At 38.1% G+C, this 15,222-nt stretch overlaps 1 protein-coding gene across 1 annotated transcript; it reads right to left on the bottom strand.

The window, feature by feature from the left end:
* Positions 1-4,883: 4,883 nt before the first annotated feature.
* LOC138871342 (uncharacterized) lies at positions 4,884-6,329 on the bottom strand. Its single transcript, XM_070149215.1, has 3 exons — positions 6,145-6,329; positions 5,687-5,828; positions 4,884-5,522 (listed from the first exon to the last, which is right to left on the bottom strand). Exons 1-3 carry the CDS (start codon positions 6,327-6,329, stop codon positions 4,884-4,886), a joined length of 966 nt encoding a protein of 321 aa, XP_070005316.1.
* Between the last annotated feature and the right edge of the window lie 8,893 nt (positions 6,330-15,222).

Here is a 15,222-nt window from a genome sequence, read left to right as displayed (position 1 = left end):
TAACAAGGCGGATAATATGGGTATATGATGTGTCCATGGCTTATTGAATATGATCACTTTTGGGAGAATTCCTAATCTTTCAAACTTGAGAAACCCCAATTTGAGGTTTTACAAATATAAAAGTTAAATAAATTAGTTATCCATTGGTTATCAATTTTCTGAATGGATACTTTGGGTTTTATCCATATTCAACCAGTTTTTAAAAAGTTCATTATCCAACTTATTTTTTAATGGATAATATGGGTTGATAACTGTTTTCTTTTATCCATTTTGCCACTATTACGGTTAACGATAATAAATGATAATGGGGCATATGAAGTTAGAGCTCCTTATATAAGGCGTCATTTGGTATAAATGATAGAATTTAGAATTGTATTTATCTCATGTTTGATTATAAGTATTATCTAACCTCGAAATGAATTTTATACTAAGATGATAGGATCAGCTATCCTATATAAAATATAAAAGGTAGAATAGCTTATCCCATGAAATATCTTGATGTATTAGATTATTATACCAAACAACTCCCAAGTGTTTAATGCTAGTATTAGGGTTATATTAGTACTATCTTCCGATTCAATTTTCTAGTACCCCATCGTGTTACTGCTTGTTGTTATAACTATTGTTATTTCTTTCCATTTATTTTTTCTATAGTCCTTACATTGGTGATATCATTTTCCTCGCCTTGTGTTGTTATTTACTTGTTCCTATTTTTCCTCTCGAGCCGATGGTCTTTCGAAAATAACTTTTCTGTTTTCCAGAGTAGGGGTAAGGTCTGTGCACACATTAGCCTCCCTAGACCCTATTTGTGCAATCCTTATGGGTTGTTACTGTTGTTGTTTGAGTTTCTTGGGAAAATTTTCTTTTTCGATCCCCAAGAAAACACACATTATATTGACTTAAATGAGTAATTATACAAGAAATAGCAAACTGCAAATACGTGTAAACTCGTAAGGTTTTATGAGCTAGGGGAAACCCATGGATATGAGTCATTATAAAAGGAAAATTCAAGGGGATGTTACATACTATTCTCATGCATGCTAGTACAAAAGTTCATTTCGAAGCCAATGGCATAGCTACAGGTCTAACAAAAAGATCCTGAATTATGAAATTTCCGGTGTTGGGATAACAAAAGGAGGTGAGCGAAGCGACCCTTCAACCTGTCTTCACGCGAATCCAAGGGGAACATTGGATCTTTTCTTGCCATCACGCTCTGCTTTACTATTTGTCGAGCACTTCATGGTGCGGCCATACTTGGCAAGCGTGTCAGCCACCATATATTGCATGCTCCGTATAATATGTGTAAGTAATGGCGGATGCACATAGAGAGCTGTAGGTGTTTAATCACCCGTTAACTTTGACCATATTAATTAATTAATTTATATAGGCAACATTATAAATATTTAGATAAATATTGAGTGAGCACCCACAAGTAATTCATTTTTCCTCTTCTTTTGAAGTTTTTATTGGTGAGCGTCCATAACTTTAAAATTCTGAATCCGCCACTGATTGTCTCAAACGCATCCAGTTGCCAATAATTACACTACTCTCCAATCCAACATATGGCAGATTACAGGAAGAAAGAAAGAAGTGAATACTTATTAAAAACGGTTCATGAGGACCGCCAAAAGGTGATAGAGAGCACAAAACCTAACAAACTAAGCAAGCAAGCTCAAATTTGCAGAACTCCCATGGAGTCTTCTGGAAGGTTCTAAGAAGAGAGAAGAAGTAGAGAGGAGCGGGAAATATTTTGTGTAAATGTGAACCCACACCTCATTCCTTCAACTGTACAAAATATATATACATTGACTAAACTAATTATCAGCTTCTAACTAAACAACTAAACTGCTAGCTAAGAAGTATACACAATAATAAAGAATGTACAAATACAAGTGAAGACTAATAACTACTAATAACTAATAACCATACTCAATACCCCCCTCAAGTTGGAGGTGAGGTCTTCACAACCAACTTGCCTAGGACAGCTGAGTGTTTGATTCCTGTGAGGGCCTTGGTGAGGATATCAGCTAGTTGATTATGAGTACCTACATGATGGAGAGAAATGAGGCATTCTTGCAGCTTGTTCCTCACAAAATGACAGTCGACCTCAATGTGTTTTGTTTTTTCGTGGAATACTGGATTGTGGGCAATGTGTATAGCAGACTGACTGTCACAAAATATCTGAATTGGTTCTGATTGGGCAAGAGTAAGCTCTGTAAACAGCCTGCTCAACCACACCAACTCCCCAACTACTTTCCTGAGGGATCTGTACTCTGCTTCAGCTGAGGACAATGAGACAATTTCTTGCTTCTTAGATTTCCAGCTAATTGGACTGTCTTCTACTAAAACAATGTACCCAGTGATAAATCTCCTAGAATCTGGCCAGCAGCCCAGTCTGAATCACAATAAGCCTTGATTGAACAATTAGGACTGTTGGAGAAGAATATACCCAGGCTAGGGTCAGCTTTGAGATACCTAAGGAGGTGGAATGCTGCAGTCAGGTGAGTGTCCCTTGGAGCTTGCATAAACTGACTCAAGAGCTGCACACTATAAGCTATGTCCAGTCTGGTATTAGTGAGGAAATTGAGTTTGCCTACTAGCTTTCTATAATATGTGGGATCTGGTAGAAGGTTGCCATCCTGTGCCTTCAGCTTGACAGTGGGATCAAGAGGTGAGGAGACATTGCTATAATCAAAACACTGATACTCTTTCAGCAGATCCATTGTAAACTTTCTTTGAGATACAAGGATTCCACCAGGTTTGTAGAGGACCTCCAAGCCCAGGAAATAATGCAGCCTGCCCAGATCCTTTATTCTGAACCTTTGATCAAGGAAAAACTTCAAGCTTGCAATCTCTTCTAAGTCAGTTCCAGTGATGATAACATCATCAACTTACACATCCAAAAAGATGATTGAAGTGGAACTCTTCTTGCAGAAAAGGGAGTGGTCATTTTCAGAATGTTGATACCCTTTTGAAGATAATGCTTCAGTCAACTTTGCATACTATTGCCTACTGGCCTGCTTCAGTCCATACAATGACTTGTTTAACCTGCATACTAATTTACTTGAACTAGACTGATCAACTACAAGTCCAGGTGGAGCTTCCATGTATACCTCCTCATGTAGGTTTCCATGGAGGAAGGCATTATTCACATCCAATTGGAATATGTCCCAGCCTTTCTTAACAGCCACTGTGATTAGGACTCTGACAGTTGTCATTTTCACAACAGGGGAGAAAGTTTCAGTATAGTCAATCCCAGCCTGTTGAGTGTAGCTCTTTACTACTAACCTAGCTTTAAACCTTTCAATACTTCCATCTGCTTTATGTTTAACCTTATATACCCACCTGCAGCCTATTGCTTGCTTCCTAGGTGGTAAAAGGACTAAGTCCCAAATGTGATTGGCATGGAGAGCTTCAAACTCCTGTGTCATGGCTTGTTGCCAAGCAAGATTGAGGGTTGCCTCTTTATATGAGGATGTCTCACCATCATAACAGACACTCAGCATCCAGTGATGACTTTCAGAAAATAGAGCATCAGGAGTGATATGAAGGTGATTAGAAAATAGGGCATTTAGTGAAGGGGTGCAGTCAGATACATTAGACAACTGAGTGACACTTTTAGGCAATTGATAAACATAGTCCTTTAAGTAGGTAGGAGTTTGATGAGTTCTGTTGGATTTTCTTAGAGTTGGTGCTTCTAATTGTTCATGTGGAAGTGAACATTGTGAATTGTTATTATTAGGAGAAGATGTATCATTGGTAGATGATTCAGCGTGGTGTTATATTCCTAGAGATGTGATATTTTCAGGACCTTGCACAATATCAGTAGAAGAAACTGGACTGTCTTCAGAATAGTTAGGGAAAGAGACTGTTCTGAGAACAACAGGGAATGAAAGATCAGCAGAACTTAATGAGAAAGGAAAAATATTCTCATGGAAAACTACATCTCTAGAAATGTGAATTCTATTGGTAGTTAGGCTTAGCACTTTGTATCCTTTTGTTCCAAATGGGTATCCAACAAAGATATGAGGGCTGGTTCTAGGTTCAAACTTATCCCTATATATTTTGGGTACAGTGGGGTAGCAAAGGCAACCAAAACTTCTCAAATGAGTATAATTGGGCTTCTTTTGGTACAATATCTCAAAAGGACATTTGTTATTAAGATAAGTTGTTGGGAGTCTGTTAATCAAGTAAGTGGCTGTCAGAATACACTCTCCCCAATATCTAGTTGGAAGTTTGGACTGAAATAAGAGAGCTCTGGCAGTTTCAAGAAGGTATTTATATTTTCTCTCAACTACACCATTCTGTTGTGGTGTGTAGGGACATGTCTTTTGATGTATGATTCCCTTATACTGGTAAAAGGAAGAGGCTTCATGACCTGTAAGCTCCAGGCCATTGTCAGATCTGATGGTCTTTACAGATGTATCAAATTGATTTTCAATCATGGCTACAAAAGCTTTTATAGCTTGAAGAGCATTACTTTTACAGCTCAACAAATGTGTCCAAGTGGACCTACTAAAGTCATCCACAAGAGTAAGAAAATATCTGTAGTTATCATGAGTGGTTACATGGTAAGGTCCCCATATATCTATGTGGACCAGCTCAAACGGTTTTGATGTAGTGGTGATTCTTTGAGGAAATGAGAGTCTGGTCTGTCTTGCCATAGGGCATATGGGACAGATGAAATGTTGTCTTGGTGCAAACTCAGTAGGGATTGATGATATACCCTTCATCTTAACAAAAGAAACATGACCAAGCCTATTGTGCCAGAGAAAATTCACATCATGTTTATCAAGCATACATGAAGACTCATTCTTATAATTTGAAATGGAGGTATTTACAGACTGAGGAGTGTTATATGAACGAGCATGAATAATAGACTCCTAACTATTTACATTGGAAGAAGGAATGCAATTGCAATGAGAAACTGAAACAATAAAAGGTAAGGTGTTCCTTTTACCCTTCAAGAACCTGGAACAGAGATAATACAAACCCTCTTTGCTGTTACCAATCACCTGAGGCCTCTTCACTGAAGGGGCCTGCAACAGACAAAGAGTATCACGGAACAATACTAGGCTTTTAAGATGTACTCCAAGTGAGTGAACTGAAATCAAGTTATACTTGAAAGATGGAACATAAAGAACCATATACAGGACAATATCTGAGGACAATATCACATCTCCAAATTCAAGAACTTTCACCCTATAACCATTTGGCAGACTTATTAGTAAATGATAAGGCAATCTGGTAATATTAGTGAGTGCATGTTTGTTAAAGGTCATGTGGTTAGATGCTCCTGAGTCTATGATCCAAAGATCAGTCTTTGATTCAAAACATTTGCATGAGGGCTTGTCAAAATCAATAGAAGAGGTGTAGACAACAATACCTACAAAGTTTGCACTGCTAGTAGTGATGTTGTTGTTGCTGGGGGATCCTCCCACATTCCCTACTTGAAAATGCTGCAGCAGGGTCATTATTTGTCCATATTGCTCCTTAGTCAGGTTGACATTCTGATTCTCATCCTGCAGATCTTGATTACCTCCACTCTCATGAACTATATCAGTTGGAGTCCCATGCACATTTGCCACAGATCATTTTCCCTTATTGAATCTGTAAGTCTGGTTGTTCCCCTGGTTGTATGACTGTGCATTGGCACGACTGAAGTTCTGATTGTTGTAAGAGTTACCTTGAGGGTATCCATGTAACTTATATCACTTTTCTTTTGTATGTCCTGGCTTCTTACAGTAATCACAGAATGAATGACCTTTGCTACCATTGTTAGCTGTGTAGTGTGTCTTGAAGTTTCTGGCTCCAAAAGGACTCTGATGCTGTGGATTTGCATTCACATGCAATAAAGTAGAGTCTAGATTCAGCTGACTATTGGGCTTGAATTCCCTTTGTTTTTCTTCTTGTACCAAGAGAGAAAAGGCTTGAGCCATAGAAGACAAGGGCTTCATCATGAGGATACTCCATCGCACTATTGTGTAGACTTCGTTTAGTCCCATCAGAAATTGAATAAGTCTTCAATCTTGTTCTGCCTTGTGCATGGTCTCATTTGCTCCGCATGTGCAGTTGCAGCTACACTAAGACTTAGCGCTCAAGGTGTTCAGTTCTTCCCATAGTCTCTTCATTCGTGTATAGTACGCAGTAATATCTAACGAACCCTGTGTAAGGTCATTGATTTCTTTCTGAATCTGATACAATTTCGCTCCATTCGTTTGATCATAACGATCTTCTAACTCCCTCCACAACTCAGCTGAGTCACTTACATATTCCACACTGTCAGAAATCTCCTTAGCGAGGGAATTGAGGATCCACGAGGTTACCATATCATCACACCTCTTCCACTGGCGGAATTGAGGTGAATCGGGTCTAGGTCTTGTAGATTCCCCGTTTATAAAACCTAATTTATTTTTAACTGACAAGGCTCACAACACGCTCCTTCTCCATGAGCGATATCCAATTCCGTCAAACGGAATTGGTACTAGAGTTATTCCTGGACTGTAAGAAGGATGAATGTAAAGAGGATTACCAGTATCGATGATGGATTGGTCGTTTCTGCTCGTGCTAGGGCTCGTTTCTTCACCTTGATCGATAGCCATGTGTGAGGTTTCAATTTGATGAAATCGTGAGATGTAAAATCCTTAATCGAACCAGAGATCGTCACTTTTGAGACAAATTTCAGAATTAGGTTGAAATACAGCGATCGAAATTTTGGAGACCGACGAAGCTTAACTAAACTTCAGAATTAGATTTTGAAACACTGAGAAGAGCTTGAATTGACACCCGTTGCTCTGATACCATAACAAACTAAGCAAGCAAGCTCAGATTTGCAGAGCTCCCATGGAGTCTTCTGGAAGGTTCTAAGAAGAGAGAAGAAGTAGAGAAGAGATAAACCGGGAAATGTTTTGTGTAAATGTGAACCCACACCTCATTCCTTCAACTGTACAAAATATATATACATTGACTAAACTTATTATCAGCTTCTAACTAAACAACTAAACTGCTAGATAAGAAGTATACACAATAATAAAGAATGTGCAAATACAAGTGAAGACTAATAACTACTAATAACTAATAACCATACTCAATAAAACCTTATCGTCCTTGACCACAATCTAAAACTATAAAAAAAATGAATATATTGTTGTAACTGTTTATTCCTTGTCATGCCTTTAGTGAGATGAATGTTGAGTTCACACATGCGGACTCATTAATAATCTTTCTAAGAGCTAATGGCCTTCCTCTTGCACCTAACTAGTAGATATATAATTATTCTTTGTCAGTTGCCCATATTTTTCATCTTGTGGGTAAGAGATAGAGGATTATTTTTAAGTATTAACTAAACTTTTTCGGCTGAATATAATAAGCCTATAAAACATAAAGCTATTATCGTCGATTTCAAAAAGTATTTTTTGACTTTTTCCCGAGCAAATCTCACATATGTTGGGATGAAGAAGTAGGGGAGAGAGATTTTTGGTCCAGAGATTGTGCACGATATCTTTCCTATTCTAAATCCCTATAATCATAACGACTTGCATGCACAATGTAATGACTATCTTAATGTTTCCTACTTGAATATATTTACCAAAAGAGAACAAAAAAACAAATAAAACCTACTTGATTTTGAGGGAAAAAGATATTCTAAGATACATTCACACATTCAAATTCTTCATGATGGATATAAACCAGGATATATAGTTAGAGAATGCTTCCTACACAGTTGGGGGTGTAACTTACAAAATAATATTATATTGTTATGGATCACCAAAAAATAATATGCACGAAAATCTTGCTTAAATTTGTTCTGTTTAACTTCTGATGCTTTGTGTTCATCAACATATAGGATTTTTATCACTTAAACACATTATACTTTTGAAATTATAAGTTCATAATTAAATATTTGCTGAAATTTTAATAATTTCTCAAATATAAATCTGTATGTTGTGTCAAAATTATTAGCTTCAATTGAACCTAATTATTGTGGTTGTGCGTTAATATCGTAAAATTTTCATGTTGTGCCCAGTTTTGTGCCACTCATTAAATTTGTACCTACTTTTTTAAAAAAAAAAATATTTGATACCAAATTTTTGGATAACTTCAAGTACATACACTTTTCTCTTTATCTTTACTGTTATTTTCTTTTTCTTTGTGCTTAGAGTTTCTTTCTCTTCTTAGTTGCAAAATGGGTTTGTTAAATTTGTTGTTATTTTGATGATTGAGATGTGCTCTTATGATAATTGAAAGTTATATTTTAAATTTGAGCTCATTTGGAGTAGATTTGGATATTGAATCATGTATTGGATTGTTGGAATTCGAAAAACAAGTTTATATTTCAGAATTCAAGATCTGAAATCTAAAGTTGCATTCAATAGATTGAACTACTTAAGATTCGAATTTTTGAAGTTGCATTTCAAAGATAGAAGAACTTCAGATTTGATTTCTAAAGTTGCATTGAAGAGATTGAACTACTTGAGATTCGATTTATTGAAGTTGCATTTAAAAGATAGAAGAACTTCATTGATTTATGAAATTGCATTAAAGAGATTTAACTATTTCAGATCCGAGCGAATACACTTTTCAAAATTTTGTGCAAAGCAAGTATAAATTTAATGGCCGCCCTAAAAGTGAGTATATGTGAAAATACCCCATTAGTATCTATTCACCAAAATTCTTTACTTGATTTCCTCGTGGATTTAAGTCAAAATCTAATTCGTCCAAAGAAAATTTATAGAACACCATTACTCCCTCCCTTTACTTTTAACTGTCCACTAAATATTTTTTACATTCCTTAAAAAATAATGATTGACATATCTATTTTACCATAATACCACTATCAAATGATATCTTGTCTCAATCATTAAAACCAGATTTTCATACGTAATTATTAGAACTAATATGAAGTTTCAAGTTTCAATATTTATCTTTAATAAACATCAGCACTTTACAACTCATCCAACTCTTTAATTTAAAAGCTTGATTTTTTTATTTTGAGAAAACGATTCAGAAAATTTTGAAGCCAACAATTAAGAAAATACTTTGAAAAAATAATAATCCAAAGAAGAGAACAGAACATGACTTTAAATGGAGTAAGTTTCTCGTTGTCACGATCCCAATTTTCCTATGTAGGATATCGTGATGGCACAATTACTCTACCACTAGATAAGCCTAACAGTTAATAATAACTTGACCGAAATAATCAACCAAAATACTGAAACGAGGGCGAATAACTAATATAAACTCCCGAAATAGAATCTTAACAAATACTTTCTCAAAATCGATTGAACTAAGTAATAAGCTCTATAGAATAAAACTAGAATATCTAATACATCACTGTCTGAAAGAAAAGGAGCACAACAATAGTAAAAAACAAAAGAAAGGTGACTCCGAGACCTGCGGACGCCGAACAAGCATACTTTGAAGTCTCCGTAAGGCAGCTACAAATGATCTCTAACGACCATCACGAGCAGACGTACCTGGATCAACCATATCTTGAAGTCTCCATAAAGCAGCTACTGTCACGACCCGAAATTTCCACTTTCGAGATCGTGATGGCGCCTAACATTCACTTGCTAGGCAAGCCAATATTAGAGGATCTTTAAGCTAATTTTAATCAATTTCAATAGCAAGATCACTTAAGCTGAAATAAAACTAAAATTGAGTGCGGAATAACATATAAACCCATAATATTACAATCCGGATCTGGATTCACAATTCACGAGCTTCTAGAATTTTCTACAAACAGAGTTTGAAAGAAATGCAAGTGTCTTGAACGAAAGAAACAGTAAAATAGAGGAAATAGAAGGGGACTTCAAGGTCTACGGATGCCAGCAGATCTACCTCGAGTCTCCAATGAGCAAATCCAAGCTGCTACACCTCATGAATAGCTGGGGCCAGTATTAGAGTATGCACAAGAAGTGCAGAGTATATTATGAGTACAACCGACCCCATGTACTCTGTAAGTGTCGAGCTTAACCTCAACGAGGTAGTGACGAGGCTATGACAAGACACCCACGTAATAAACCTGTGCAGATAACAATATACATGCAAGATAACAACAAATAAAGGCTAACATCTACTATTGGGAAGGGGACATACTGAAGGGGGTACAAGATACAAGAAATACAGCAGGAAATGATAACCAGGACAGTCAATAAGCCTTTAACCAGTAAAAACGAATAAGCAAAATGAAGAAAATTGCACGACATCACCCTTCGTGCTTTTACTTTCAACCTCACAATGAAACAATAATACTGCATGGCATTACCCTTCGTACTTCTACTCTCACTTTCAGTATAAATCAATAGATATGGTGCGGCATCACTCTTCGTGCATTAACTCTCAAAATATGGCGCGACATCATCCTTCGTGCATAAACTCTCACAATATGGCACGATGTCACCCTTCGTGCATTAACTCTCACAATACGGCACGACATCACCCTTCGTGCATTAACACTCTCCCTTACCAATGAACAAATAACAACAGGGTTATAGAATAAACAGAACAAGCCTTGCGTCAATAATGGTTCCACAATACCAGCCTCAACCTTAGAAACAATACTCAATTATCATGAAAGCCCGTAAACGCAGTAAGAACGATCAATGTAATAAGTAACTAGTCTAAGCATGGATAACATGATCGAAGTACGCAATAATTTATAAAGAACAAGTCCTACCAGCATGCTTTAACCCAACAACAACGCATAAGTACTCGTCACCTCACATATACGTTGTACCCAACATATAAACATGTAGCAAATTGACAAACAATTCCTAATCCTTCAAGTCAAGGTTAACCATGACACTTACCTCGCTCCAAAGATCAACTCAAAGCTCAACCATAACTTTGCCTTTCATACAAAACTCCGAACCAATAGAGTCTAGCAAATTAGCAACCAAACGATTCAAATTAAGTCTTAAGAACTACCCACGATTGTAAAAGATTCAATTTAGGTCATTATTGAAAAGGTCAATTAAAGTCAACTCCCGGGCCCGCTTGGTCCAAACCCAAAATTCGAATCAAAACCCGATTACCCATTCACCCCCGAGCCCGATTATGTAATTTGTTCTGAAATCCGACCTCAATTTGAGGTCTAAATCCCAATTTTACAAAAATTCTTAATTCTACCCAAACCCCCAATTTCCACCATGAAAACACTAGATTTTAGGCTGAAAACTTATGAAATATAATGAAAGATTGAAAGAAAATAGGTTAGAATCACTTACCAATGGATTGGGGAAGAAGAGTTCTTTGAAAAATTGCCTCTAGGTTTTTCTAGTTTTGAAAATTTGAAGAATGAACAAAAACCCGTCCTTCAGCTATTTGATCAGTTGTAGATGTCGCAATTGCGACCAAGCCTGCCCCAGTCCCACTTTTCAAAAGCGAAGTCTTGTTTGCAAATGCGAACCTGAGGTGCCCTGGCTACTCTTCGCAAATGCGAGGAGTTACTCACAAATACGAACCTAACAGAGGTCGCAAATGCAAAGTCTGGCCTCGCAATTGCGAAGTCTGAGGCCTGCACAAGAACTGAAACACACCAGCACTTTCCTAAGTCCAAAATTCACTCCGTGGCCTATCCAAACCAAACATGCACATAAGTCTAAAAATATCATACGAACTTGCTCGCACGATAAAATCGCCAAAAGAACACCTAGAACTATGAATTGAGCAACAAATCAAAGAAAATTTTCAAGAAAACTCATAAACTTCTATTTTAACAACCGGACATCCGAATCACGTCAAACCAACTCCGTTTCTCACCAAATTTGACAGTCAGGTCATAAATATAATAATAGACCTACACCGGGTTTCGAAATCAAAATACAAATGCGATATCAATAAAGTCAAATATTGGTCAAACTTTCAAAGTCATTAAACCTTTAAACTTTTCAATTTCAACAAAAAACGATAACTCGAGCTAGAGACCTCCGAATTCGATTTCGGGCATCCCAAATCATGATACGGACCCACCGGGACGGTCATAACACAGATCCAAGTCCGTTTACTCAAAATGTTGACTGAAGTCAACTCAAATGAATTTTTTAAGGCAAAACTTTTATATTTTATCAGTTTTTAACATAAAGGCTTTCCGGAAAAATACCCGGATTGTGTACACAAACGAGGAAGAATAAACTAAGATATTTAATGCTTAGAAACATAGAATCAGGTTTTGGAACACTAGATGACTTTTCGGGTCATCACATTCTCCACCTCTAAGACAACTATTCGTCTTCGAACGGACATAGAAAAGTACTTGGACTGATGAAAAGGTGTGGATATCTACTCTGTATGTCCGACTCGGACTCCCAAGTAGCTACCTCTATGGACCGACCTCTCTATTGCTCTCGAACTGAAGGATAACTCTTTGACCTCAACTGACGAACCTGCCGGGCTAGAATAGCCACCGGTTTCTCCTCATAAGTCAAATCCTTTTCCAAATGGACAGGTTGAAATCTAACGCGTGGGACGGATCACCGTGATACTTTCGGAGCATAGACACATGGAAAACCAGATGGACTACTGATAAAGTAGGTGGCAATATGATCTTGTAAGCCACCTCGCCCACTCTTTGAAGAATCTCAAAAGGTTCGATGTACCTAGGGCTCAACTTGCCCTTCTTTCCGAACCTCATCACACCCTTCATGGGTGAAACCCGGAGCAATACCCTCTGCCCGACCATGAATGCAACATCACAAACTCTATGGTCGGCATAACTCTTCTACCTTGACTGAGCTGTGCGAAGTCGATCCTGGATAATCTTGACCTTATCCAAGGCATCCTGTACCAAATCTGTACCCAACAACCGAGCCTCCCCCAGATCAAACCATCCAACTGGCGAATGGAACCGCCTCTCGTATACTGCCTCATAGGGAGCCATCTGAATGCTCAACTGATAGCTATTGTTGTAGGCAAACTCCGCAAGTGGCAAGAACTGATCCCAAGAACCTCTAAAGTCTATAACACAAAGCATATCCTCCAATATCTGAATAGTGTGCTCGGACTGTCCGTCCGTCTGAGGATGAAATATTGTGCTCAACTCAACTTACGTGCCCAACTCACACTGTACTCTCCAGAAATGCGAGGTGAACTGCGTACCTTGATTAGAAATGATAGACACGGGCACACCGTGAAGACGGATGATCTCGCGCATGTAGATCTCAGCCAACCGCTCTAAAGAATAGGTAACTGCCACGTGAATGAAATGCGCTGACTTGGTCAGCCTGTCCATAATAACCCAAACTGCATCGAACTTCCTCTAAGTCTGTGAGAGTCCAACAACAAAATCATAGTGATACGCTCCCACTTCTACTCTGGAATCTCTAACTTCCGAAGCAAACCACCAAGTCTCTTATTCTCATACTTCACTTGCTAACAATTTAGACACTAAGCTACATATACAACTATATCCTTCTTCATCCTCCTCTACCAATAATGATGCCGTAAGTCCTGATACATCTTGGCGGCACCCAGATGAATAGAATACCGGGAACTGTGTACCTCCTGAAGAATCAACTCATGAAGTCCATCCACATTAGGCACACAAACATGACCTTGAATCCTCAAAACTCCATCATCTCCAACAGTAACTTGCTTGGTATCACCATGCCGCACTGTGTCCCTAAGGACAAGCAAATGAGGGTCATCATACTGTCACTCCCTAATGCGCTCAAACAAGGAAGACCGAGCGACTGTACAAGCTAGAACATGACTGAGCTCTAAAACATCCAACCTCACGAACTGATTGGACAAGGCCTAAACATCTAATGCAAACGGTCTCTCACCGAATGGAATGTACACAAGGCTGCCCATACTCATTGTCTTTCTACTCAAGACATCGACCACCACATTGGCCTTCTCGGGATGATACATGATGGTGATATCATAGTGTTTCAATAGCTCCAACCACCTCCTCTGTCTCAAATTGAGCTCATTTTGTTTGAACAAGTATTGCAAGCTCCGATGCTCCGTGAATACCTCACACGACATGCCGTAAGGATAGTGCCTCCAAATTTTCAGCGCATGAACGATGGCTGCCAACTCTAAATCATGAACAGGTAATTCTTCTCATGAACTTTCAATTACTGCGACACATGTGCAATCACCCTGCCATCCTGCATCAATACCACACCAATATTGGCATTGTAGACAAAGCAGTTTTGAGCTTCTGAAAGCTCGCCTCACACTCGTCTGACCATCTAAACGGGGCACCCTTCTGGGTCAACCTGGTCAGCGGGGCTGCTATATATGAGAACCCCTCCACTAACCAATCATAATAACCCACCAATCCCAAGAAACTCTGGATCTTTGTAGCTAAAATAGGCCTAGGCCAGTTTTGAACTACCTCAAATCTTCTTAGGATCCACCTGAATACTCTCTGCTGATACAACGTGCCCCAAGAAAGTGACTAAGTCCAACCAAAACTCACATTTTGAAAACTTAGCATATATCTGGTTGTCTCTCAAAGTCTGAAGTACGATCCGAAGATGCTGCTCATGATCCTCTCGATTGTGGGAGTAGATCAAGATATCATTAATAAACACAATCACAAAGGAATCCAAATAGGGCTTGAACACCCGGTTCATCAAATTCATAAATGCCTGGATCAAGCATATTTTGAAGTCTCTGTAAGGCAGCTATAAATGATCTCTAATGACCAGCACGAGCAGATGTACCTAGATCTGCATAAAAATATGCAGAAGTGTAGTATAAGTACCCCACAACGGTACCCAGTGAGTATTAAGCTTAACCTCGATAGAGCAGTGACGAGGATGTAAATAAACAGAATGGAACCATATGAATGAATATTAACAGAAAGCGGAGAAGTAACTGATACGAAACAAGATAATAGCATGAACTGATACCGGAAATTAAATATGGAAGTAACATAAAAGAATCATCTAAAGAGAACCAACTTGATCATATGTAGATAACAACTGCTAGAACAAAGAAGAACAAAACAACAAGAATATTTTTGCCAAAAGCTCTTTGCAACATGAGATAAACAATAAAATAACACAACGAAGTACCGCCTCATGTACAATAAGAATCACCACCGAGGTACCGCCTCATATAAATCAAGAATCACAATCGAGGTACCGCCTCACATTCAAAATACATAATCTCAACCACAATCTTTCCTTATACCGCCGCCTGAGCCTTACATTTAAAATTAGTTTTGAAAAACAGTTTCCCGAAATAGCTACATGAATTTTAGCCCAC

Source organism: Nicotiana sylvestris, chromosome 6 (assembly GCF_000393655.2).
Source record: "Nicotiana sylvestris chromosome 6, ASM39365v2, whole genome shotgun sequence".
NCBI classification, from domain to species: Eukaryota; Viridiplantae; Streptophyta; class Magnoliopsida; order Solanales; family Solanaceae; genus Nicotiana; species Nicotiana sylvestris.
Note: the sequence above shows the minus strand (reverse complement) of the source record. Positions and strands in the feature narration are given on the sequence as shown.

Excerpts from the sequence above, each read along its gene's own strand:
- LOC138871342 (XM_070149215.1), bottom strand. The coding sequence starts at position 6,329 with ATGGTAACCTCGTGGATCCTCAATTCCCTCGCTAAGGAGATTTCTGAC. Across the intron at positions 5,829-6,144 it reads GGTTCGTTAGATATTACTGC|CATCAGAGTCCTTTTGGAGC; the intron begins GTACTATACACG and ends GCAAATCCACAG. Across the intron at positions 5,523-5,686 it reads GTTACATGGATACCCTCAAG|GATGAGAATCAGAATGTCAA; the intron begins GTAACTCTTACA and ends CAAGATCTGCAG.